The sequence below is a fragment of the Macaca thibetana genome, chromosome 7, assembly GCF_024542745.1.
Source record: "Macaca thibetana thibetana isolate TM-01 chromosome 7, ASM2454274v1, whole genome shotgun sequence".
Classification (NCBI taxonomy): Eukaryota; Metazoa; Chordata; class Mammalia; order Primates; family Cercopithecidae; genus Macaca; species Macaca thibetana.
The window spans coordinates 90,818,636-90,843,310 of record NC_065584.1 but is presented as its reverse complement, the minus strand read 5'-3'; the positions used below and the strand labels follow the sequence as shown (position 1 = coordinate 90,843,310).

At 34.9% G+C, this 24,675-nt stretch overlaps 1 protein-coding gene across 10 annotated transcripts in view; it reads left to right on the top strand.

The window, feature by feature from the left end:
• The window catches only part of MEF2A (myocyte enhancer factor 2A), a 160,761-nt gene that overhangs the window by 85,889 nt on the left and 50,197 nt on the right, over window positions 1–24,675 (top strand). For 4 of the 10 annotated variants that reach the window (XM_050798592.1, XM_050798590.1, XM_050798591.1 and 1 more), the window contains one exon: window positions 22,682–22,813. In XM_050798592.1, coding sequence (XP_050654549.1) covers window positions 22,682–22,813 — 132 coding nt within the window. Of the gene's footprint in view, window positions 1–22,681; window positions 22,814–22,878; window positions 23,029–24,675 lie in introns of all 10 variants that reach the window. The other 6 variants (XM_050798584.1, XM_050798588.1, XM_050798589.1 and 3 more) reach the window with 3 other exon arrangements.

Genomic DNA, 24,675 nt, shown 5'->3' with positions numbered 1-24,675 from the left:
TTAACATGGCGTCTTCATTAGATGTATTCCTTTTCTATTGTATGCAATATACAAGCCCTTTGAGGATGTACTGTGAAGATATGCTGTTAACCACACCTGTGTAGTCTGTAGTACAAGGATGCACATGTATTAGGTCTGGAGAGTTAAATATAGTGTGTTTTGTGGGAGTACTATAAAATTAATATAATGTATTAAAAGTAGTTGGTATTTGAATATTGTTTATTATAAACAGGTAGACATGGTGCTCTTATTTTTCTGTTTCAGTTTTATTTGTAAACTTAAATCCATCTATCTTTGTTCTGTCTCATTTTATATTAATTATGTTTTTAAACTAGTTCTTAAATTTAAAATTTTAATCAATTTTTAAAACTTTGGTTAGAGTTGATAAAATTTTAAAAATTATTTCTATGCAGCTTTATTTTTTTAATTTGTACTTATATATTTTAAATTGCATTTAGGTATTTTAAATTAAGGTCTGCAGTGTCTTGAGGATGTGTATATCTCCTGCATTACGAAAGCTGAATATATGAAAAAGCAAACTTACACATTAGTAAATTAAGAGATTGCCATTAGGGTGAGATTCATAAGAGACTTCATAACTCAATTTCTTTGAAATGAAGAATATTGCTGTGTTTAAAACACATCTGACTTTAAAATGTTTCTACACTGCTTTTCAGTAGTATATTTCTTACAAAATATGAGTTTTATAACTTTATTTCCCATATTTCATTAGGTGACATTCCACAAAGAATGTTGTCAAAGACATACATTTTATCTTTTCAAGTTATTAAGCATTGATACAAAAATAGGTGACAGACTTTCGTTTGGTCCTATAAAATGTAGTAATTTAATTTAAATGTATGAAGAAAATGTTATAACTCCTCAGTTTTCTTTTCAGTAAAATTAAGATTAAAAATTATAAACTATATTATATAATTTTACAGGAATATTAGAAATGTCCTAGAGTATAGGAAACTACAAATGGAAATTACCAGCACAAGCAGTTGCCATTGTTCATACACATGTATATGTGTGTAATTAGAATTTATACTAAATAAAAGCCTAGAGCCAATAGAGGCTTTGGGATTCTGCATCAAAAGAAAAATTATGCTAAAAGGCAACAAATGAGGATTTTAGCAGATACTACCTAAAAAACACTTGAGATTACTTTTGTATCCATGTTTTTTCCTGTCATTTGGCAGAAATATTGAAAATACTAAATATTTCTGCTTATAATTTATTAAAAATAGGCATGACTGGGCAACATTCCAAAATCATTTGTATGACAATTCAGATTATTGTGCTGTCATTTAAGGATGTAAATAAAAGGGTCATGGCCATTTATCTCTCTTGTTAATATCTTGTGCACTATTCCCAAAGAGAGGAGTTTTTCATCACAGGAATACTACAGTACTTAAAAAAAATTCTTCTCACATGATCTCATTTAATCTTCATACCCAAGGTAAGCTTTTTCAGAAGCAAAAATTGGGATGTACATTAAAATGACTTGCCTAGAGTCATGTAGCAATTTGGTGGCAGAACCAGGATGAGAACCCAGGTCTGTGACATTAAACTTTCCCGTTGCTCCCTAGTACTGCATCCAGTGGAGCTCTGGAACATTTTACCATAAATAGATAAGATTTTATACATATACCAATAATGTATAATACATAGCAATCATGAATAAGTTTTTTTCCAGTAATGAACAAAAAGTGAGTATAATAGCAGTAAGAATAATAGAAATTATTAAGCACTTAACATGGTCTAGTAAAGACTTTCTTTGAATTATCTTATTGAATCCTTATTGTTGCCCTTATTTCACGTTGAGGCAATGGAGGCATTGATAAATTAAGTCAGATGTTGATAATTTGTATTCTGAAGAAAGAGAAAATCTGTTTATTTGAGTCTTAAAAATCCCTGCCTATTTTCAAGTTACAAAAGAATTTGGAAGTAACATCTAAAAGAAAGGAAGATAGGGAATCAGTATAAGATCCATCTATCAATTAGAAAATAAAAGCAGATGGTAGTGAAAGTGATCATACTTGAGAGTGCGTTATTTAAAATCACTGGTCCTCAAAATGTGTAGTACCCTGACCAGCAGCATCAGCATCCCCAGAGACTTCCTAGGAATGCAAATTCTTGGTCCCACCTTAGACCTACTGAATCCTCAGCTTTTGAGATGAAGCCTAAGCAGTCATGAATTAGTTTGAATTAACTTGCCTTAAGTGCAGTTATAGACTAAAAGTTTCAGGTTAACAGTTTCTTGGGAGTGGCTATCCAGCTTTTTAAACATTTTTATCCTCAAGAATATCCCCTGAAATAATTTCAAACAGTGAGCAAGCACAAACTGTAATTTTTAAAACCCTCTAAAAAGTAATTCAAACTATTATGCAGTATTGGTGTGCCTTGCACCTAAGGAATACATTTCTAATGGGTTACATTTCAGTTCAGTTCTACATGGTTATAAGAGCTTGTGTGAGTGTAGTTTCTTTGAGGGGTGCTTCTTTGAGACGTGTGGTGGGGATGAGTCAGAGGTGGAATCTGGCTCCTCAGATGAACAGAAAAGAAAGTTAAATGGCTTATCTGCTAAGATCATCTAGTGCTGACCGTACAAAAGTAGAAACATGATTATGCTTGGATTTTCTGACGGTATCATGATATTCTCAAAGAGGCTTTGTGAGCCAGTCGTCTTTTCTCCCCATGTTACAGACGAGGAATGGAACAGACACGCAGTATTTAAGAGGCTTGCCTAATGTTTTACAGGGCTGCAGTGGAGCATCAGGGAAAGGGAAAAAATAGTGAGACATCTGAAGACAAGACAAAGCTTTCCTCCACCCCCAGTCCCTTGCTCTGCTCTTTTATTCCTAACAGAGCCTGAAGCAGCAGGATGATGATTCACAGGGTGAGGCACACAATCCTCATGGCTCTCCTCCGCTTCCCACATGTCACTGCACCATCACCTCACACAGCAGTCACCATAGCTCTTGTAATTTCAATTTTACTACTTTTATTTTGCTATGTATTTGAATATTATCTTACAATTATTGGTTTCTGTTTATGTGCTTTTTATAAGGGACTACGTGTCTCTAAGTGTGGTTTTTCTTGAGGTTCATATTTTTCTCCATTAGAGGTTGATACCGTTGATACACAAATGAAAGTTCATGTTGGGGGGGGAAAGATGATAGATATCACCTGTATATATAACTCACTTTTCTGTAATACATTTCTTGTGATTCTTGATCAATACCTATCTGTGTGTTCTTTTTATGTCATATGTGTCAGGGATTGAATATTTTATTAATAGTACTTACCATCAGTTAATGTGTTCCTTTGTCTCCAGAAGATATGTGATGCTTTGGTCAAATTTTTGACCAATGAGAAGAGGAGATAAAGAGGATCGAGAGAGTGGTCAGAGAAAAGTTGCTCTAGAGGTGATCCTATCACCAGAGTTCTTTAAAGCAGCAGTCCCCAACCTTGTTGGCACCAGGGATGGGGGTTGGGGGTGGGAGGAATGTGGACAGGGAGATGGTTTTGAGATGAAACTGTTCTACCTTAAATCATCAGGCATTTGATTCTCATAAGGAATGCACAACCTAGATTCCTTGCTTGCGTAGTTCACAATAGGTTTCATGCTCTTATGAGAATCTAATGCTACTGCTAATGTGATAGGGGGCAGAGCTCAGGCAGTAGTGTTTACTCGCCCACCACTTACTTCGTACTGTGCAGCCTGGTTCCTAACAGGGTCTGTGGCCCCGGGGGTTAGGGACCCTTGCTGTAAAGGATATGCTAAGTGGAAAATAAAGATGCTGTAAGTCAGAGGGGCAGCTTATGTGGAAATTAGGAAATGAGACATAGCAGTTAGTGTATGGAGTTGATATCAGCCAAGTGTCACTATAGTATAGTGTGAAGAGTGGAATAACTGAGACTTGAGAAGTAAACCAGGTCCTCATGAGCTATATAAGGCCCTTCACTTTATCCTGCAGGTTTGAATAGCCACTGAAAGAGCTGAATAAAACAGCTGCTTAGGTTTCTCCTTGCATTTCCCAAGCAGTAAGTTGTGTTAGAACTGTATGGTAATTTTTTGAAGGGAGTTGAAGAAAAAGGAAGAGAAAAGAGGTAACAATATTGAATGTAATAGTTCTACATTTTAAATTTATTGTACTGATGTTTATCATACTGTGTACCAGGCATTTTGCTAAACACTGGGAATATAGTGGTAACTGGCCCTATTACTGCCTTTTTCCTAATAAGATGATATGTTGGCTATTTTATTATCTTATGGCAGAAGTCCTTTTGTTAGATACACTTCAATATCGATTTAAGACCCTTAGAATGCCAGGATTTTTATGTTTCTCATCAAATATTAATCATTAAGCATATAAATATTATAAGATAAGATATTATACTGCTATTCGAGCCAGAAGCTCATTTAGGGCAGAAGATACTAGGTGCTTCCCATGTTTCTCAGTGTTCTGTGTCAGTCTGTAAAGTAAGATGTATATAGTCTAAATGATCTTTCAGTTCTCTTGTATATAGATGGCTAATGCAGACATACAGTTTTGTGAAACCTGGCACTTCAGACACATAATTTAAAATTAAAGAGACAGCTGTATAGTTTTCATATTTATTTTGAAGTTATTTTTGTGGCTCTTCTCAGAGAGAGAGTAGGGCTCCAGATTCTACAGAAAGATATCTTCTTGCATAGATTAGTCATAACTCAACTTTTTAATTTACAATTATGCAATCAGTGCTGTACTGGTAAAAAAAAAATCCAAATGATAGTATGAGCTGTATTTTAGAAAATGGGACATACTTTATAATTTTCTAGGTTTTTGTTGGTTGATTTTCAAATTTCTAACATGTTTCACTGATTGTGTACGCTAAGGGTATTTTTATAAAGAATATCATTGTATGTTTAGGTAATTGATATGGGATTATGGTTTTTTCCTCAAATAATGTTTCTTGTAGTTCTCATTTTAATTCATTAGCAGTTGATTTTAAAATGTTAGTGATTTTTAAAACTTGGTAAATAGGCACTACATGCTTAAGCCTTTTAGAATAAACCAAAGCTTTATTATGCATGTTGGACTTTATCTCCTGTAATTCAGTGGCGAGTATTTTTCTATCATGCTTTGTTTTTATATAAATTTTCTTTTCAAATAAATGGTTTATTTTATGGTAATTTCTGGGATTAAGTGTTACTTCCAGAATCTACCTCGAAAACCTTAAAAATGTTTATGCTCTGAAAAAAGAACGTAGAAATAGCAACTAGTATTTGTAGAGGAATTCAAGACATTAGCTTGCTTTTTTTCTGCCACCCATGTTCATATAGGATTATCCCATACTATTATATAATTAAAATATTTTTATTGTGGTTTTCCACATTTATAAAGTTTTTAAAAATGGTTTTGTTACTTTGGTCTATTAAAAACCTATCAGTTATGTTCTGTGGGACAGTATAAAATAACATTTTAGATACTTTGTGAAAGTTATTTGATATTAGACTCTCAGATCCTACTTAATATGTCACTTATTAGTAAAGTAACTATCTGTATTTAGTATTCTAACTCTCATATATTTGCTATATTATTTGTTTATTGAATGATTAGTGTGCTGGGTCACTAAGCTCAAGGTTTAATAGGGCAGAGAGAACAGCATTAAATTTTTAAATTTTACTGAGTTTTGGTAATCAGTTAAAATAATATATGTGAAAGCATTTTGAAAACTATACCATCTGCTTCCAGATGTAGGCAACAGAAGACCTCACTGAAATTGATCTTAAAAATAGGGATATTGGGCGACAGAGCGAGACTCTGTCTCATAAATAAATAAATAAAAATAGGGGTATTGGTTATGTCATGTAACAAAAATTCCAGCAGCATGGTAGAGGTTAGGTAGAGGCTGTGTTCAAGCGGGCTCCAGGTCTCTGCCTTTGCCCATGCATCATTGTCTTCACACTGGCTTTTTCATGTTGATAAAATAGCAGTGGCCGCTCTAGGCCTTGTATCTGAACACAGCATCATCTAAAGCAGCACTATCTAATAGAATTCGTGATGATGGAAATGTTCCATGTTTGTGCTGTCCTATTAATATAGTAGGCATTAACTATGTGTGGATATTGAGTGTGTAGTGCAACTGAAAAACCTGAGTTTTTAGTCTTTTTAAATTTTAATTTAACCACATGTGGCTATTGGTTACTATATTCTTGAGTATCAATCTAAAGTATCAGAGATGAGTTGTGTCCCAGAATCCGCAGCAGATGTTCTAAAATTAATTCTAATTGTACTGTTTAAATCACTTGCCTCTCCATCTCCCACTCTGAAAACACTAAACACAGTGGTAGAGAAAGGATAGAATGTCCTGATTGGCTGCTTCTAGCTAGATGTTACACCCCTGGAATTTACTACAAAACTGAAGTAATTCAGACAGTGTGGTGTTTACATAGGGATAGGCATGTAGTTCAATAGAACAGAATAGAGAGCTCAGAAATGTACCCATATATACATGGTTAATTAATTTTTGACAAAAGAGCCAAGGTAAACCAATGAGAAAAGGACAGTCTTTTCAATAAATGGTGCTGGAAAACCTGGATATCCATATAGGAAAAAAAATAAATAAGCCTCAGTATTTACCTTACATCATATACAAAATGTTTAGGGAATAGAGGCTTTGCATAGGGGAGTAATCAAAGGTAAGGAGGAGACAAATTGAATATAGTTGATAGATGGTCTTGAATACCCAGCTGTGGTATTTAATATTTGTCTTATGGGCATTGGGCAGCCTTTAGAGGGGTGTTTAAAAGTTTTAAGTAGTCAAATAAATCATTGTTACAGAAATTAATCTGGCAGCAGATTAGCAGTATTTTAAAAGAAGTGTGTAGCTTTTAAAAATAAATTGAATTATCTCACCTATTACTTATGATAGGTTTTTAGTAATGTTGAGAATTATAGAAAGAGGAATGCAATTCCATTTGGTTTGAATACAGAGGGGAGATTAAAGTGGGGGGTTAGGCCATGTTCTAAGGAATATAATATATTGACACATCATGCTTTTTAAAAATTGATTTATAGAAAATTTGAGTGCATAATTTATAAAATATATATTATATATTATTATATATAGAGAGAATTGACCTAATAATGCTGTGAAAAGTGGTTTGTGTGTTATAAAACAGTTGGGAAGCTCTGATCTGGCTCTCTACTTCATTTAAGTGATGAAGAAGCCGTGTCCATAGAGAGCAAGAAAGACTGTAGATCTTTGAGGCAAAGACTTTGCTAAGGAACATTAGTATTTTTCACAGTGCTCAGTAAAGATTCAGCACACAGCTGAATAATGACCTGTAAAATGGAACTAAAGGTAGTGTTGTGTACTTCAGCATTCACGTAATCATAAATGAGAAGTATTTATGATACTCAATTAAAACTTCATCAAATATTATAAAATCTAGTAGGGACAAAAATATAAAATATATTTAAGTGGAAGAAACACTCAATATGTAGGAGGTGATTCTTTTTACTCTGTAACACTGGAAATGATAACTTTATTTCCTTATCTCCCCATCCTCCACATCTAATATATATTACTTCCAACCTTTAGAGAAGTAAACATACTTAAAAAGATAAGTATAGAGGCCTCTGCTCTATTGCAGTGTATGCAGTCTTGGATAATCTGGTAGACGGCAAAACCTATGCAGCTTTGTATTCTGCACATGAACATAAATGATAATTGGAGAGAGAGCTTGAAATGCTCATAAGGCATTTTAGTGTAGCTAGTGGCCACTATGGTGGGTCCTGTAAATACACAAAATTACTTGAATAGAAATAATAGAAATGCTGACAACACTTTAGTTAGGATGGACTAATGCATCTTAGGACAATATGATATGATTTCCAGTATGATAACTTCATGATCTTAGTATACATTCCCAGAGCTTTCAGTAACCTAATTCATCAGGTTAATACACTGTAGTAGTACTGTCACATTACCTTGTATCTTTATATAAGTAATTGCTCCAGACATCCTTCACTATCATGTGAAATTGAATGCATATTTTAATTACTTATTGAAATATGGTAGACATACCTGAGATTAACTTTTTTTCTCTTCTTTTAAATGAAATGTAATTCGTATACCATAAAATTCACCAGTGTAAATCACACAGTTCAGTGGTTCTTAGTACATTCACGAGTTGGTGCAACCGTGAACGCTATCTAATTCCAGAACATTTTCATCAGCCCAAAAAGAAACCCAGTACCCATTAGCAGTCACTTACCAACTCCTCCTTCCCCTACATCCTGGCAACAACTTATGTACTTTCTGTGTCTATGGATTTACCTATTCTGGGAATTTGATATAGATGGAGTCATACAATATGTGGTCTTTTGTCCAGCTTTTTCGCTTAGCATAATGTTTTCAAGGTTCATCCGTATGGTAGCTGTATGAGTACTTCATTCTGTGACCAAATAGCATTCCATTTGCTACTATGAAGTTTGTGTACAAGTTTTGGTGTGAGTATAAGTTTTCACTTCTCTTGGGTATCTAGTTAGTAGTAGAATTTCTTGGATTGTGTAGTAAGTTCTGTGTTTAACTTTTTGAGGAACTGCCAAACCCTGTCCTACATCTAACTTTAAAAAAAAAAAAAAAAAAGCAAAAGCATCAACAAAACCCAATAACTTTATGGATATTATTAGAAAAAGGTTGATTTGTTTTTAATTTTGATATTGTTGGGCTAGGTTATCTGGATCAGCTCTTCTGCTGAAGACATCTAAAAACTAGATAAACTGTAAAACCAAAACAAAAAAACTTTTTTACATTATCATATCAAGGAATATGCCAGGCCAAAATTTAAGAGAAGGTAAGAACATAAAGGTAAAGAAGTATTTAAAGCTCTGGCCCCTGAATCATTTGTCCGTCTGGATAAAACAGTTTGTAAAAGTGAGATTCGGGTTCTGATAGATTCAGAATCAAGGGGAAAATGATCACTTATAGGTTTATGAGCCTAACAGATACCCCCCAAACCCCTTTAAACTGGGGCTTTAAGAAAGGAGGAAAATCCACTGCCTTCTCCTACTCCCAAAGGATTGCAAGGAGAGATATTTAGTACTGAGCAGATAGGGGAAAGAAGAGAACAAGAAAAGAATAAAAGAACATATCTGACAGATTGTAAACCAAGTTACCAGCATTGTGTGGAACTGTAGTCCCAAGTCATATTATACAAGACATTCAAGAAAACTAGTGCCCTGTCAGCTGGGGGAAGCAAATTTATATCCTTTTTGAAGAAAGTCACCTTATTCTGTGCATCAGAAATCTCTTTCAAACAACCTTTCACAACTACTGGGCATCATACAAAGCATACAAGAAAACAAGGCACAGTAAGGAAAACACAGCAGGATACAGCAGAAAATAACTCTTATGTATTTCAGATGACATTGTTATATGTAGATTATAGAACAGTTTCACTTTCTATGTTTTAAGAAATAAGCTTGAAAATATCTGTAGGAAACAGGAAGTTATAAAGGGATTGACATAGCAGAGTTGAATGAAATACTTCAAGATGTGAAAAAATATAATAACTAAAACTAAATGCAGTAGACATGGTGGAAGTTGATTTTCCATAACCGCACAGATAATTTGTGAACCGAAGATAGAAGAAATTATCTAGAATTCAATGCAAATATTAAAAGGTAGAAAATATCAAGAAAGGTTTAAAGAAAAGGAAGATCATGTTTAGAAGTTCTAGCCTATGCTTAATTGGTATTCTAGGAGAAGGAAACAGAGAATCGGGTAGAGGCAATATTTGATGAGATAATGACACAGTTTTCTAGGATTGATGAAAGCCCACCATCCTTAGATTTAAGAAATTCAAATCCCGTGTAGAGTAAATGTAAAACATATATATATAGTGAAACTGTGCAGAAAACAAAGACAAGAAAGACGTTAAGAGACTATCCTCAAAGGAGTGCTATTTCCAAGTAACAAATGAAATCTGGAGTCAATGAAATGATATCCTAAGTATGCTGTTTAGGAAGGGAGTAGAGTGTAACCTAGAGTTCTGTACCCAGAGAAAATTTCAAGAGGGAAGGCATAACACCTGTATATCAGTGTTACAATCAAACCATCTACTGCTTTGGAAGAAAGGACCAAGACCAAGTCAGGCTGCCATGGTAAGAAAGCAGTCTTCATGGAATGACCAGATGACCTCTAATGATCTGCGTCTAGTTTATCAGTAAATGTCAGCATCTGGTAGGGTGCTTTCAATAAATTTTGTTGAATGAAAGAAACAGGCAAATTAAGGTATTTATTCAGTAAACAAAAAGGGATAGTGAAGAACCAAGCTCCAGGACTTTTGAAGATAGACTTTCTTGTCTTTGCGGTGCACTGAGAATCAGCTCTGTCTTAGTATTCATTTATGTGTGGAGATCTAAACAGCCTTACATTATTTCTGGTGACAAGCTGAGACTACCTGGCTACTCAGTATCCAGCTCCTGGGAGACAGTCCCTCAAAACTGTTGGAATTGGGGGGTGGGGCAGGTAGGGAATCTTACTACCATTTGTTGGGATTTTTACCATCAGACCTAGGAGTATCTTAGAACTGGGTAAGATCTTAGAATTCAGAGAAGCCATGGCCTGAACACCACACACTTCTCACTGAGGAAGATAGGGATAATAAGATCATGGAGGAACTGGAGAGGAATATGAAGACAGTGCCTACAGCCACCACATACACAGTGAACATTATCTCTTCTCGGGGGTTGAAGTTGTTCCTGATTACAGCTCTCTTATCTGTTCTCCCTTTGATTTGCTGACTGATGGATGCCGTCCATTTAACAAATGAGCATAGCATATTGGAAAGAGCACTAGACTTAGATTCTAGTCCCAGTTCTGTCACTTAACAGCTGTATGTTGAGGTGAGGTGGGGGAAGAGTACTTGGATCTCTGGATCACTTTTAACTTTAATATTCTTCTCTATAAGGGTAGGAGATGAACTAGAGGATCACAAAAGTACCATTTAGTTTTCTGTTCAGTGGTGATTTTAACATACTTTTTTGAGCATATATAATCTCAGAATCCTATGCCTCAAAACTTTGATTCATTGGACAGATTTCAAGAAAAATATAATTTAACAAATGTAATAAAGAAAAAAATAGAAAAATTGAATAATCTTGTCAAGTTTTCCACAAAACTACAAGTCCAGATGACTTCATAAGCAAATACTAGCAAATTTTTAAGAAGGAAATAATTCCAGTATTTCACAAACCCTTCCAAAGAATAGTAAAAACCAAGAGCTTTCCTTTCCTCATTATCTAAAGTTAGCCTAATCTTGATAGCAAGACCAACTAGGAGAGTTGCAAAGATAATAATCAGAAGCCAGTCTCACTGAACATAAATGTGAAAGTCTTTAGCAAAATATTAGTCTACTTCTTTGTGTTCATATCTTTTTTATAGGAGACTTTTTTTTTTTTTGAAGACAGAGTTTTGCTCGTTGCCCAGGCTGGAGTGCAATGGCGTGATCTCTGCTCTCCCCGACCTCTGCCTGGGAGACATTTTTATTTTCAGAATGACCCATTTTCTCTACTGTTTGGGCATAAAACTAGGCTCTGTATTAGCCTTCCCTGTGGTTAGGAGTGGCCATGTGACTGACCTCTGGCCAAGGAGATATGAGTGAAAATGAGGCAGGCTGCTTCCAGGCATGACCAGTAAGATACTTCCTACATAATCTTCATACTCTTTCTTCCCTGTTGGGCATACCATGTGCTAAGAATGGGAACCCTGTGGTCCTATATGTGGAACCATAAGATAAATGTCTTTGGGCTCTGACACAGGGGCTCTCACACAGGGCTCACTGAGAATAAGAAACATCCTTCTTGGGCTTTGTATGAATGAGATGAACTTTCATTGTGTTAAGCCACTGAGATTTATGGATTTATCAAAGCATCTAGCATTACTTATACAGAGATTAAATCCAGTAATATGTAGAAGAGATAATATATTATGACTAAGTTGAATGTATCCTAGGAATATAGAGTTATACCATATTCATGGATCAGAAGTCTCAAATTATATGTATCTTTGCCACTTAAGATAATCTCTGTAGAGTTGATGAAATATCAATCAGACTCCCAAGAAATTCTTTTTGAGAGAATTTCAACAACTGATTCTGAAGTTCACAGAGAAAATAGAACAGGAGAAGACACTGAGGAAGAACAAGGTGAGAGGGTTTGCACTACAATATATTGAGACTAATTTTAAAGCTATAAGAATGAACATACAGTGGCAGTGGCACAAATACCAAATGCCAAACATACCAGTGGAATAATAGCTCAGAAACTGAACCATGCATATATTGATACTTAGTATATGATAGAGGTGGCAGAACAAACTCCTTAAGCAGTGGTGTAGGGACAATTGGATATCCATATGGAAAGCTCATGAAATTGGACTTACATCAGATTTTATACAAAATTACCTCCAGGATGCTTATAGACCTAAGGCAAAATTATAAAGCTATTTAGAGGATGATATAGGAGAATATCCTCATGATTTTGGAAAGGATTTCTTATATAAGACATAAAAATCGCTATCATATGGATAACTGGAAAGGAAAAAAACTGATAAATTTGACTCTGTTTAAGAACTCTTCATCCAAAGATGAGCGTTTTTTGTTTTTCTTTTAATGCCACATAATGGGAAAATATTTTTACAATGTATAAAATTAGCCAAGGGCTTACACTGACTACTTATAAAATAATTACTATAAAAATAAATAAAGGAACTACTATAAAACAATTATCAAAAGGCAGTAGAAAACTTAGCAAAGTACTTGAATGAATAGGTGCCTCGCAAAAGAGAACATCCACATGACCAATAGATACGAAATGTGCTTGACTTCATTAGTGGTTGGTATTGCAAATTAAATCCCACAGGTAGGAATGCACATTAATACAATTACTTTAAAAGACAGTTTGGCATCATCTAGTATAGCCAAAGATCCACATATTTTATGAACTAATACTTCTGTTGCTAAGAATACATACTCAAGAGAAATGTGTGCACATTATGCAGTAGACTGTCTACAGAAATGTCCACAGCAGCGTTTTTATAGATTCAAAAGATTGAAGCCTCTCCATTGTCTGTCTACTGTAGAATGGATACAAGTCTTTTTTTTTTTTTCCAAGCCATGTAATACAATATTTAGTGAAAATGAACCAGCTATAACTCTGTGTAACTCTATGGAGGAATCTCATAAACAGTGTTAATGAAAGAGGCAAGACTGAATAGTATACTGTGTGTGGTTCCATTTACATGTGTGTGGTACCATTTACATATCATTCACAAATAGGCAATAGCAAAGTTATATTTTTAGGGATATGTATATATGTGGTAAACCTATAAAGAAAATCCAGATAATTGTCATCACAAAGTTAGGATGGTATTACCTGTAAAGGTGGGAGGAGAGGGTTATGTGATGAAGGGAGATAGGGAGAGTTCTGGCCTTGGTCTGTTTTTTTGACCTGATTGAAATGACTGATGGTCACTTTATAATTATTTGCTGAATTTTCTATAAACTTGTACATACCTTTCCTATTTCACAATTTTTAAAAATTGTTTTTATGTGTTGTCAGAGTAGCTAGAAAGAATAGGTAGTATATGTTTCAAAATTGGAAATAATTATTTACAATGAGGAAAGAGAACTTTTCTCATTTTTAAAATATTCTTGAAATTTAAAAAATTTCTTGAAACTTGAGACATGATTTCTTTTTTCCTTTTTTTTTTTCTTGAGACAGAGTCTTGCTCTGTCACCCAGACTGGAGTGCAGTGGCACGATCTCGGCTCACTGCAACCTCCACCTCCTGGGGTTCAAGCGATTCTCCTGCCTTATCCTCCTGAGTACCTGGGATTACAGGTGTCTGCCACTAAATGCCCGGCTAATTTTTTTGTATTTTGAGTAGAGACAGAATTTCACCATGTTGGCCACGCTGGTTTCAAACTCCCGACCCAAAGTGATCTTCCCGTCTCGGCCTCCCAAAGTGCTAGGATTACAGGCATGAGCCACTGCGCCCGGCCCAAGCCATGATTTCTTTATTTTACAAGCACTTGCTTATACTTGTGCTAGATTTACTGACTACTCAGCCAGTATTTATGGAGCATTTACTGCTCAGCTGTGTCACAGCAATGAGGTTTAAGGTGGGTGGTCAAATGTTTTGTGGGTTTATTTAATCGACTTAAATCAGTTAGCTCCTCATTCATTTAAAAACCATGCATTTATACTTTTTGAGTACTTTCAATTCCATAGTTTCACTTGTAAGTGCTATGATTCTATTAGTTTGGAATGGAATTTGGCAATTATAAAGTTGAGCATATGTTAATTTTTTTTTCAGTTCTTGGTAGGCCGGAGTTACCAAGAGCAAGCATGGGCTCTAGCAAATACTCCAGTAGTATAGGCTCTTCTATCCAAAATTTAGTAGCATATGTCAAGATTCCAGAAAATGCCAGTCCCTTGGGATATTTATAAGTTCTTATTTAAGAGCCCATATGCTTTAAATATTTATTTAAACATATTTGGGAAGATAATCCTGATTTATTTACTCTGTAAACAGATGCCAAAGATCATAGTAATGTGCATATGTGCACATATATATATATGCACACATTATATATGTTTGTATAGATACACACACACACACACACACCAAAATGGACTGCACTTTTAACTCCTGCCTACCAGGAACTGAAAAAACTTTTAACATATACTCAACTTTTAATTGTCAAATTCCATTCCAAACAAATAGAATCACATATATATATTTAAAATTTTAGACACGCTTATTTTCCATGGAAGTTTTTATATATATAAAACTTTTTGTATTTTATATATAAAAGTTTGTATTTAACTATTTTATATATATAACATTTCCATGGAAAATGTGGCTGAAATTTTAAATATGTAATTTCTTGCTGAGTGTTTAACATGAAAGAGCATAAGCTAAAAGAAACCCATTTTAAATGAGTTGCCCTGCCTAATTAGTAATTCATTTTGAAATAAATTTTTTAAGTTTATTATGTAAAAGAAAACAACATACTTAGAAAAAGGTCTAAACAGTATTGTTTTGTCTTCTCAAATATCTTTTTTCTTTCTCTTTTCAACTTCCCTTAATCCTTTCCATCTCTTGTTTCACCAAGAGGCTTAGTACATAAACCAGAAAATGAGAGGCAGATGTACAGGGTCAGCCAAGTGCTAGCATATACCCAGAATTCTGTACATGTTTCCTTGAATTTGAAAGAGAAGGTTGCTAGTACTCTATAAGTAGAATGACAGGACATATGACTTAAAAGATTTTTGTTGGGTAGATACCATTATTTCAATCAGTTATCTTTGACCAACAGTAGTAATTAATCATCACTTCTAAGTTTGAGACTCTTTATGAATTCTAGGTTGTGGAGGTACTAGCCAGACTTATTTTGAGAAATATGTGACTTAGATAAAGAGACTGATAGTGTGTTACCTAAAGGATCACTGACAGTTTTCTTCCTTGTGCTTCTTTGATTATAAGGGATAGAAACCCACTTAAAGTGGCTCCAATTAAAGAAAAATTTATTGAAAGGATTTAGACAGATAGCACTCAAAGGCAGGAGGCAGGAGTATCTGGCTTCCTGAAGGCCTGACACCAGGAACTCCATATTAAGGGCTCCATGGTCTCTCATCTCTGCCACCAAGGTTGGTTTGCAAGATAGCTCTCCTTGCAGGCACAACTGATAATCTTCATGTAAAAATAAATTGATTTAAAACAGGTGAGAAATTCAGAATGGTATTGAGGGGAACTGTATTGGTAACAGTTTATGGAACAGATAGAATGGAGAGAGAGAGAAAAGTGGAAAAAAGAAGAGTCTAGACATAAGATAGTGCAGGCTTGAGTAAGTATGGGGACAGTAGAAAGGGAAATAATATACAAAATTTGGTATTCCATGTGAATGTAGAGAGAGAATAAAGGGAATAAGGTCGACTAGGTTGGTAAGTCCAAAGGACAGACCTGTTTAATAAAAGATAATGAATTCTATCTTGGCTAAGTTGAAATAGAAATGTTAGTAAAATATCCAAATGAAAGTGTGCAGCAGGTAGTTGGGATTATAAGTCTTCCAGGTTGCAGATTAGATTTGAACAAAGGCATAAACATTCCTGTCGTAAAATTATCAAATGAACATATTAGAGATTTTATTTGATTCATTAGTGAATGAGGGAACAATAAGATCATAAACAGAGGAGAACTCAAAATATAATACATGTATAGTTAAAGAATGCAGGAGCAAATTTATAAATAGAAACAAAAGTGGTCAGTATCCACAGGGTGACAATCAGTGGTATTTCATAGGAAACAATTTCTGCAAACGAGAATTATTTGTAGCTACTACAAGTTTTCTGTAAGTTAACTAATGTCCATCTCTGTAGTGTTGTAAAATAGCCTCATCAAAGAAACAGACGTGGATATAACTAACCTAAATGGAGGTTCTAACCAGGGCACTCACTAAATTTCAGGCCTTCACTGTTTTTCCTTAAATTGGTATGGAAATTTTAAACTCAAGAGCCTCCCTACTATTTGGAGTGTTTGGTCAGCAGTAGATAGAAAGAAAAACAAGCAATGGAGAAAGGATTCCCTATTTAATAAATGGTGTTGGGAAAACTAGCTAGCCATATGCAGAAAGCTGAAACTGGATCCCTTCCTTACACCCTTATACAAAACTTAACTCAAGATGGATTAAAGACTTAAACATAAGACCTAAAGCCATAAAAACTGTAGAAGAAAATCTAGGCAGTACTATTCAGGACGTAGGCATGGGCAAAGATTTCATGACTAAAACACCAAAAGCAATGGCAACAAAAGCCAAAATAGACAAGTAGAATCTGATTAAACTAAAGAGCTTCTGCACAGCAAAAGAAACTATCAGAGTGAACAGGCAACCTACAGAATGGGATAAAATTTTTGTGATCTGTCCATCTGACAAAGGGCTAATATCCAGAATCTACAAAGAACTTGAATTTACCCAAAAAAAAAAATCAAACAGTGGGTGAGGGATATGAACAGACACTGCTCAAAAGAAGACATTTATGCAGCCAACAGACATATGAGAAAAAGTTCATCATCACTGGTCATTAGAGAAATGCAAATCAAAACCACCATGCGATACCATCTCACGCCAGTTAGAATGGTGGTCATTAAAAAGTCAGGAAACAACAGATGCTGGAGAGGATGTGGAGAAATAGGAACACTTTTATACTGTTGGTGGGAGTGTAAATTAGTTCAACCATGGTGGAAGACAGTGTGGTGATTCCTCAAGGATCTAGAACTAGAAATACCATTTGACCCAGCAATCCCATTACTGAGTATATACCCAAAGGATTATAAATCATTCTGCTATAAAGACATATGCACACATATGTTTATTGCGGCACTGTTCACAATAGCAAAGACTTGGAACCAACCCAAATGCCCATCAGTGATAGACTGGATAAAGAAAACGTGGCACATATACACCATGGAATACTATGCAGCCATAAAAAAAATGAGTTCATGTCCTTTGCAAGGACATGGATGACACTGGAAACCATCATTCCCAGCAAACTAACACAAAAACAGAAAACCAAACACTGCATGTTCTCACTCATAAGTGGGAGTTGAACAATGACAACACGTGGACACAGGGAGCGGAACATCACACACTGGGGCTTGTCAGGGGGTGGGGGGCTAGTCTAGGGATAGCATTAGGAGAAATACCTAATGCAGATGACGGGTTGATGGATGCAGCAAACCACCATGGCACATGTATACCTATATAACGATCCTGCACGTTCTGCACATGTACCCCAGAACTTAAAGTGTAATACTAATAAAAAAAAGATCAGCAAATAAAAAAACAAAAACAAAAGAAAGAAGTCTTTTAAAGTTCCTCTTCCTTTAGGTAAAACTGGTTTAATTAATACTAGACAACGAAGCAAAACCTTCTCTTTTAAGTTCAATTTGGGCATTTGCAACACAGAAATAGTGTGGATATCATGTAGGGATTCCTTTTTCCTGGAAATATTTTTAGGCAGTATGCCCTCCTCTCTTCCTCCACCAACTTGAATTTCATTTTAGGTCTTAGTAGCTTCCGATGGAAAGGAAGGTTGTGGGGTTTGCTGTTTTAGACAGTTAACATTCTTAATGCTGTAATATAAATAAGAATTTATGAATTATCACAAGAAGATTTTGAAGATGAATATTGAAAGGCCACAGGCCCTGTCTTGTCATATTTCCTTGATACTTGATATTATAACAAATTAATACAGATTAATCAAATATTTTAAAAAAAATTTAAAGAACAGCATACTACTTCTTCCTTTTAAAAACCAATACTTGCTCCAATAATAAGTTCTATTGAGCGTTACTAGGAATCTCTTTTCCTGAATTTAGGTCTGAAATCAGTGAGTTGGGTGGTAAGTGGTAACATAATTTCGTTTTTTGGTTTTTGTGGGTTTTTTTTTTATTTTTTATTTTTTGAGACGGAGTCTCCCACTGTCACCCAGGCTGGAGTGCAGTGGCACTATCTTGGCTCATGGCAAGCTCTGCCTCCTGGGTTCACACCATTCTCCTGCCTCAGCCTCCTGAGTAGCTGGGACTACAGGCGCCTACCACCATGCCCAGCTAGCTTTGTTTTTGTATTTTTAGTAGAGACGGGGTTTCACCATGTTAGCCAAGATGGTCTTGATCTCCTGACGCTGTGATCCGCCCGCCTCGGCATCCCAAAGTGCTGGGATTACAGGCATGAGCCACCGCGCCCGGCCGTAACATAGTTTTTTATAAAGGTGATTATGACTGTCAGACAGATATAAAGTGAATATGAGTCAAAGATTTTAAGTCATTTATTAGTGAGGGAGCCTGAAAAAAATGTTGCCTTGGTAAATTCAAAGATCAAACAAATATATAAGCCCACCAAGAAGGCCAAATGAATTTGCTTCATAAATACAAAAACTGGCTCTTCCACAGTGGAGGGAAGAAGTCAGTTGAACTTCCACCAGATGAAATTTATTTGCACATCTACAAACACAAATTATTTGCTTTACTCTCAGTTTTCTACAAATTATCTTCTGTTCATAGAGTTGTAAATAGCTCAAAAACCAAGGCACAAACCCCATAGAATCAGATAACTTGGAATGTGCTCTAAACAATACATAGCTTTTAAAGATATTTAGTTTTTTGGGGTTCATTTAAAAATATTTCACTATGCTTACATAACTAATGTTGAAAGGTAAATGTTAGCTAAGTTTATTACTTAAATCTTGCATTTTCTACCATAAATGACAATATACAGAAAGTACCTGAATTGGCCCAGGTCACAAAAAAACTGTTAAAATCATAATGGAATTTAACTTTGTTGTGACATAAATGGAAAAATGGACATAAATAGAAAAATGATTGTTTCTAGTAAGTGCTTAACTGACCCTCCAAAAATACTGTCTTCTATAGAAGTGAACTGATGAAAAAAATTAGTGTGTTAATGTTAGGATTTTATTTAAGTAATCTTGCCAATTGGAAACTTTGAATTAGTTTGGAACATGTACAGAACGGGGTGCATCCAATCGGCTTAAATTGATTAATAATTACTGATTAAATTGATCTTTATAGCAGTCTGTAATGTATGTTTTAGAATACATTTCTTTAAGAAAAGCAATTGGGATAAGTCAACTTAAATGGGTACACACCATTGAAATTTGAAATTATTTTGGCACAGTTCAGTTTTCTCCTTAAGTTTGTCGGAATGGCATAGAAAAACTCACATTATTTACAAGAAATAAAGTATCTTTGAAGTTCTATTTACTTTAGAATGGATTATGATAATGACTAGTGATAGCTATAGAGAGTACACAGTACTGGCACTCCTGATGCATTTTTCTACTTTATGAGGAATAAGCAGATCTCTCATAGTGGTAACCTTTCACACTGTGTTTTCCTCGTTGAGCAAGTGTCTGTATTGTGACTAACTTGTGCGTGAGAAGACTGAAGCTGGCCTTGTTCATATGTACCTTGCCTGGCCTTCTTAATAGATTATGGCATTCCGCTTGTTAATACCAGTGGCACAGGAGAAACTTCTACTGTTGTGCTATTTGGTAATGTGAAGACAGAAAAAGTCTTTTTATGGTAGTTGGGTCCTCAAAACAACTCTTCATGTTTTAGTGATAAGAAGACACAAGTTGCCTATTAAACAGAGATACATTAGCTTATTATCTGCAAAGCTGATAGAGCCTCTTAAATTCTCTCGTGGTGACAGAAACCCCATCTGAAGTGAAGGCTTGCAGAGCTGGAGATACCAGAGCACTTTCCTTCTTCATAAATACAAGTAGGGTTAACCCTACTCTTTACTCTTGTAGAATAAAAATTTCTGTAGTTATTGAACAAAAGCTGTCTTTTTTTTTCTCTGGCAATTAAAATATGATCAAAGAGATATATACTTGGTGATTGCCATTTGTGAAAATTTCAGTGATAAGCATTACTGCTTACTAAGAAGAGCAAGACTGAATTAACTAGTCTTAAAATAGATGAAAGTTGAGGGGAAATATCAGAGATTGAGGAGTAGAATAAATCAACAACTTTGTGATAAGATCTGTATGTAGGCACCTACTATATTTGTTCTGTTTCTAGTGCTGTGTAGGTTTTAAGAGTTCAATGTGTTCCAGTGTTCTGAGTGTCTACGTTTTCACTGCCCATAGCTACTTGGAAAGATTTGGCAAGTAAACTTGCTACCATGGTTGGGGGGGGATAAATGCCTTTATCCTTTAGTGCTCCCAACAACAGGACCTTTTATGGCCAAGCACACATAAAAGTCCATGTGATTACTTAGGCTCATAGAGCCTAGTGCCATGGAGAAAATGTTGGAGAAATAGATGTTGTGTTTGCTATATGCACATGCTAAGTAATTTAATAAGCTAACGTATCTATACTAATGATTGCTTATGATTGTTCATGGAAAATTTTTAAAAATCAAATGGAATAAAGTGAATTTTAAAAATAGTTTGACTTTGGAGAAACTAAGAAAAAAATTCTTGAATCTTAATGTACTGTTTATATTCCACTTCATTCAAGAAAAAGGGAGTAAAATAAACATCCATAATTTTTGCTAATCATATTTTAAAGGATACTAAGATCTGCTGTGAAATAATTAAAAATATCTTTAGATCTAATTTAATCATTTATTGACGAACTTCTCTGGGACTAGTTCAGTGATCAAGCTTTGTTTCCTAATAGAGCTCTGTTAGTTAGGCTTACTTGGAAATTTTAACTTCCTAATCCTTCTCTGCAGTTGGCCAGAAAATTAAGAAGTCTCAGCCATTTCAGTGTTGAACCCTGTAACTCTACTTTAAGACCCACCAGGATTTTTAAAAAAAGAAGAAGGAAAGAAATTAGACATTCTGAAAGTAAAGGAATATTCTGTATATCTTCAAGCTCTTGGTTTTTAATTTATTTTTTTAAGTACCGGGCAAGTTATTTCATGATGACTTTAAGTTAAAAATCAGAAAACCAACTGTTTTTTGCATTATACTTACCCCAAAGTAAGTAAAAAAAAAAAAAAAAAAAAGTATAATCCAGGAGATATTTTAATGGCACTCAAGAAAATTCTCCAGAAAGGGCTGGGCACGGTGGCTTACGCCTGTAATACCTGCACTTTGGGAGGCCGAGGTGGGCAGATCATAAGGTCAGGAGATCAAGACCATCCTGGCTAACATGGTAAAACCCCGTCTCTACTAAAACTACAAAAAAAATTAGCTGGGCATGGTGGTGGGCGCCTATAATCCCAGCTACTTGGGAGACTGAGGCAGGAGAATGGCATGAACCTGGGAGGTGGAGCTTGCAGAAAGCCGAGATTGTGCTACTGCACTCCAGCCTGGGTGACAGAGCGAGACTGCATCTCAGAAAAAACAAAGAAGAGAAAATTCTCCAGAAAGTCAAATCAGTGGATTAAATCAAACCATGAAATACACTCTGAATAACTTTTGAGTGCAAATTTTAAAAGTATGTAAAGTCACTAATAATTTGTACATTCTACATAGGAAAGAGTCCTTGCAGACATAAGTAATTATCAAGTTTGAACTTTTATATTTCAAAGTTATACAGGAAAGTGAATAATAGGAATGAAATTATTGGGATATTGTGCTGATTCTTTCTGTTGAGTAAAGTAAACTCTGATAGGCAGAAAGGAAGAGTACGTGAAGTTGCTGAAATGTTCAGTTTATAAAGATGCGATAACTTCTCAAAGTATCATTTTTATGAATTTCTATTTTAGTTCTTTCATGCATTGGTTATATTGGATAAATTGATCATAGAATTTTAAATTGATAAATTGATCAGGCTTTAATCAGATTTGAGTTTTAACTGTCAGAGCAGTGAGTAATTTAGTATTTTAAGAAGTTTTGAAAGGAAGAATCCAAACAAGTAAATATTCCTTTTCTCTTAACGTACAACGAGAGGATTAATTTTACTTATATATAATGTTTATCTTATTTGAAGAAGTAAGTACATTTGTGATAATTTAGAAACCGTTTCAGTGGCTCTTGTATAATTCAGTTCATTCCGTCTGTGCTCTCTTAATAAATTTTACAGAAAAACTCATGGCAAGTTAGCATTATTTGTGTGTGAATTTTCCAATTGTATTTCAGACTTTAAGAAAGAAAGGCCTTAATGGTTGTGAGAGCCCTGATGCTGACGATTACTTTGAGCACAGTCCACTCTCGGAGGACAGATTCAGCAAACTAAATGAAGATAGTGATTTTATTTTCAAACGAGGCCCTGTAAGTACTTTTACTTTACCTCTACTTTTTATTTGTTGATCCTTTTTGTTAACTTCATTATTTAGGCTCTGAACAAGAAGGAACACAGAGGGTGCGACAGCCCAGACCCTGATACTTCATATGTGCTAACTCCACATACAGAAGAAAAATATAAAAAAATTAATGAGGAATTTGATAATATGATGCGGAATCATAAAATCGCAGTGAGTACTAAAGTATGGTTTGTGCTTTTATCTTGTGCATGAAGAGATTGACCAAACATCTTGTTGCTTATTTTTATAGTGGGTGATGACAACAATAAGTAGAAGGGAAGAAAGGCATTTTATTAGTATTTTTTATAAAACTTTAAAAATTATTGAAATCTTATACATGTTCAGTATCTTAAATGTAGAAGTGAAGAGAAAACATGCCGATCCAGACTTTGCTACCTCTTACCCCAGTACCTTTGGATAGGGCACCTAAACATCTTGAATTCTTTCGTCATCTATAAAGTGAGTTGGCTCTCATGATTTTTAAGGTATCTTCCAGCATTAAAATTCTATGATTTATATTGTAGAGTATGTATAACTTTCCCTCTACTCCCATGACTTAAAAACATTTATGTTCTTAAATAGATCTTGAGAAAGCAAAGTGTATGGTAGTTAGGATTGTTGCAAAACTTGTTTCTTTCCCTAAATTATTTTCAATTATTTTGTATAGTTGCCGTAATAGTAGAGCTAAGCTTACTGCTTTGCAGTTTGTTAATGTCCCCAAATCACTTAGCAACAATACCACCAAATTTTGTTCTTTTTTTATGCTGTAGATACTAAGGAAGAGCAGCTTGGCTTAATTTTAATTTAAGGCAACAATGTTCTTAAACTGATTGCAGAGCAAATAGTGACTTTACAGTTTCTGTATACTCATTCATCTAACCATAGTGAAAGAGTGTTTTTCTTTGAGCTCATGCTCCTAGACTTGATAGTTCTTCAAAGAATTCTCACTGGAAGCTCCATTGGCAAGAGCTACTTAAAACAGTTATTTTGGATCTAATTTCCTAATTCTGTGTATATAGGTCAGCCTCCCTTGAACAAATTAGTTTCAATGCTGATATTTATTTTATCAGAGTTAATTCTCTCAAAACTGTGCCCTAAAGTATGCACGATGGATCATATCTTCAGAGTAGTCCTGTACTACAGGTTGAGTGTCCCTTATCGGAAATACTTGGGACTAGAAGTGTTTCAGATTTGGGATTTTTTTCAAAATTTGGAATATTTGCATATGTATAATATCTTGGGGATGGGACCCAAGTCTAAACATTAAATTTATTAATGTTTCATACATACCTTATACTCATGGACTGAAGGAAGTTTTATATAATATTTTTCATAATTTTGTACATGAAACAAAGTTTGTGTACATGGAACCATCAGAAAGCAAAGATGTTGCTGTCTCAGCTACCCATGTCATAGGTCTTGGCCCCATGTGGAACATCATGGGGAACCTGCTGTCAGCATGTGTAGCCTACACATGTGCCATTTTATTACCCTTTGTGGATATGTTTGCGTGAGGGAATCTGAGTGGGCACAGAAAAGATATATTGAAGCTGATGGGAGACTGGAAGGTCCTTTTCCCCTTGGAGACACTGAATAAACAGTGTATTGTATGCCTGCATTTCCACACATCAGGTGTGGAATTCTCTATGGCATCATGTTGGTGCTTAAAAAGTTTTGGATTTTGGATTTTCAGATTAGGGATGCTCAACCTGTATAAGAAGCCAGCTCACACAAAAAAATGGCTTTAAGGAGTTACTTTTGGGCAAATACCATTATTATTCTTAAAAACAATACAGTAGCAAATGAAGGGATGTTGTTGACCTTGCAGTT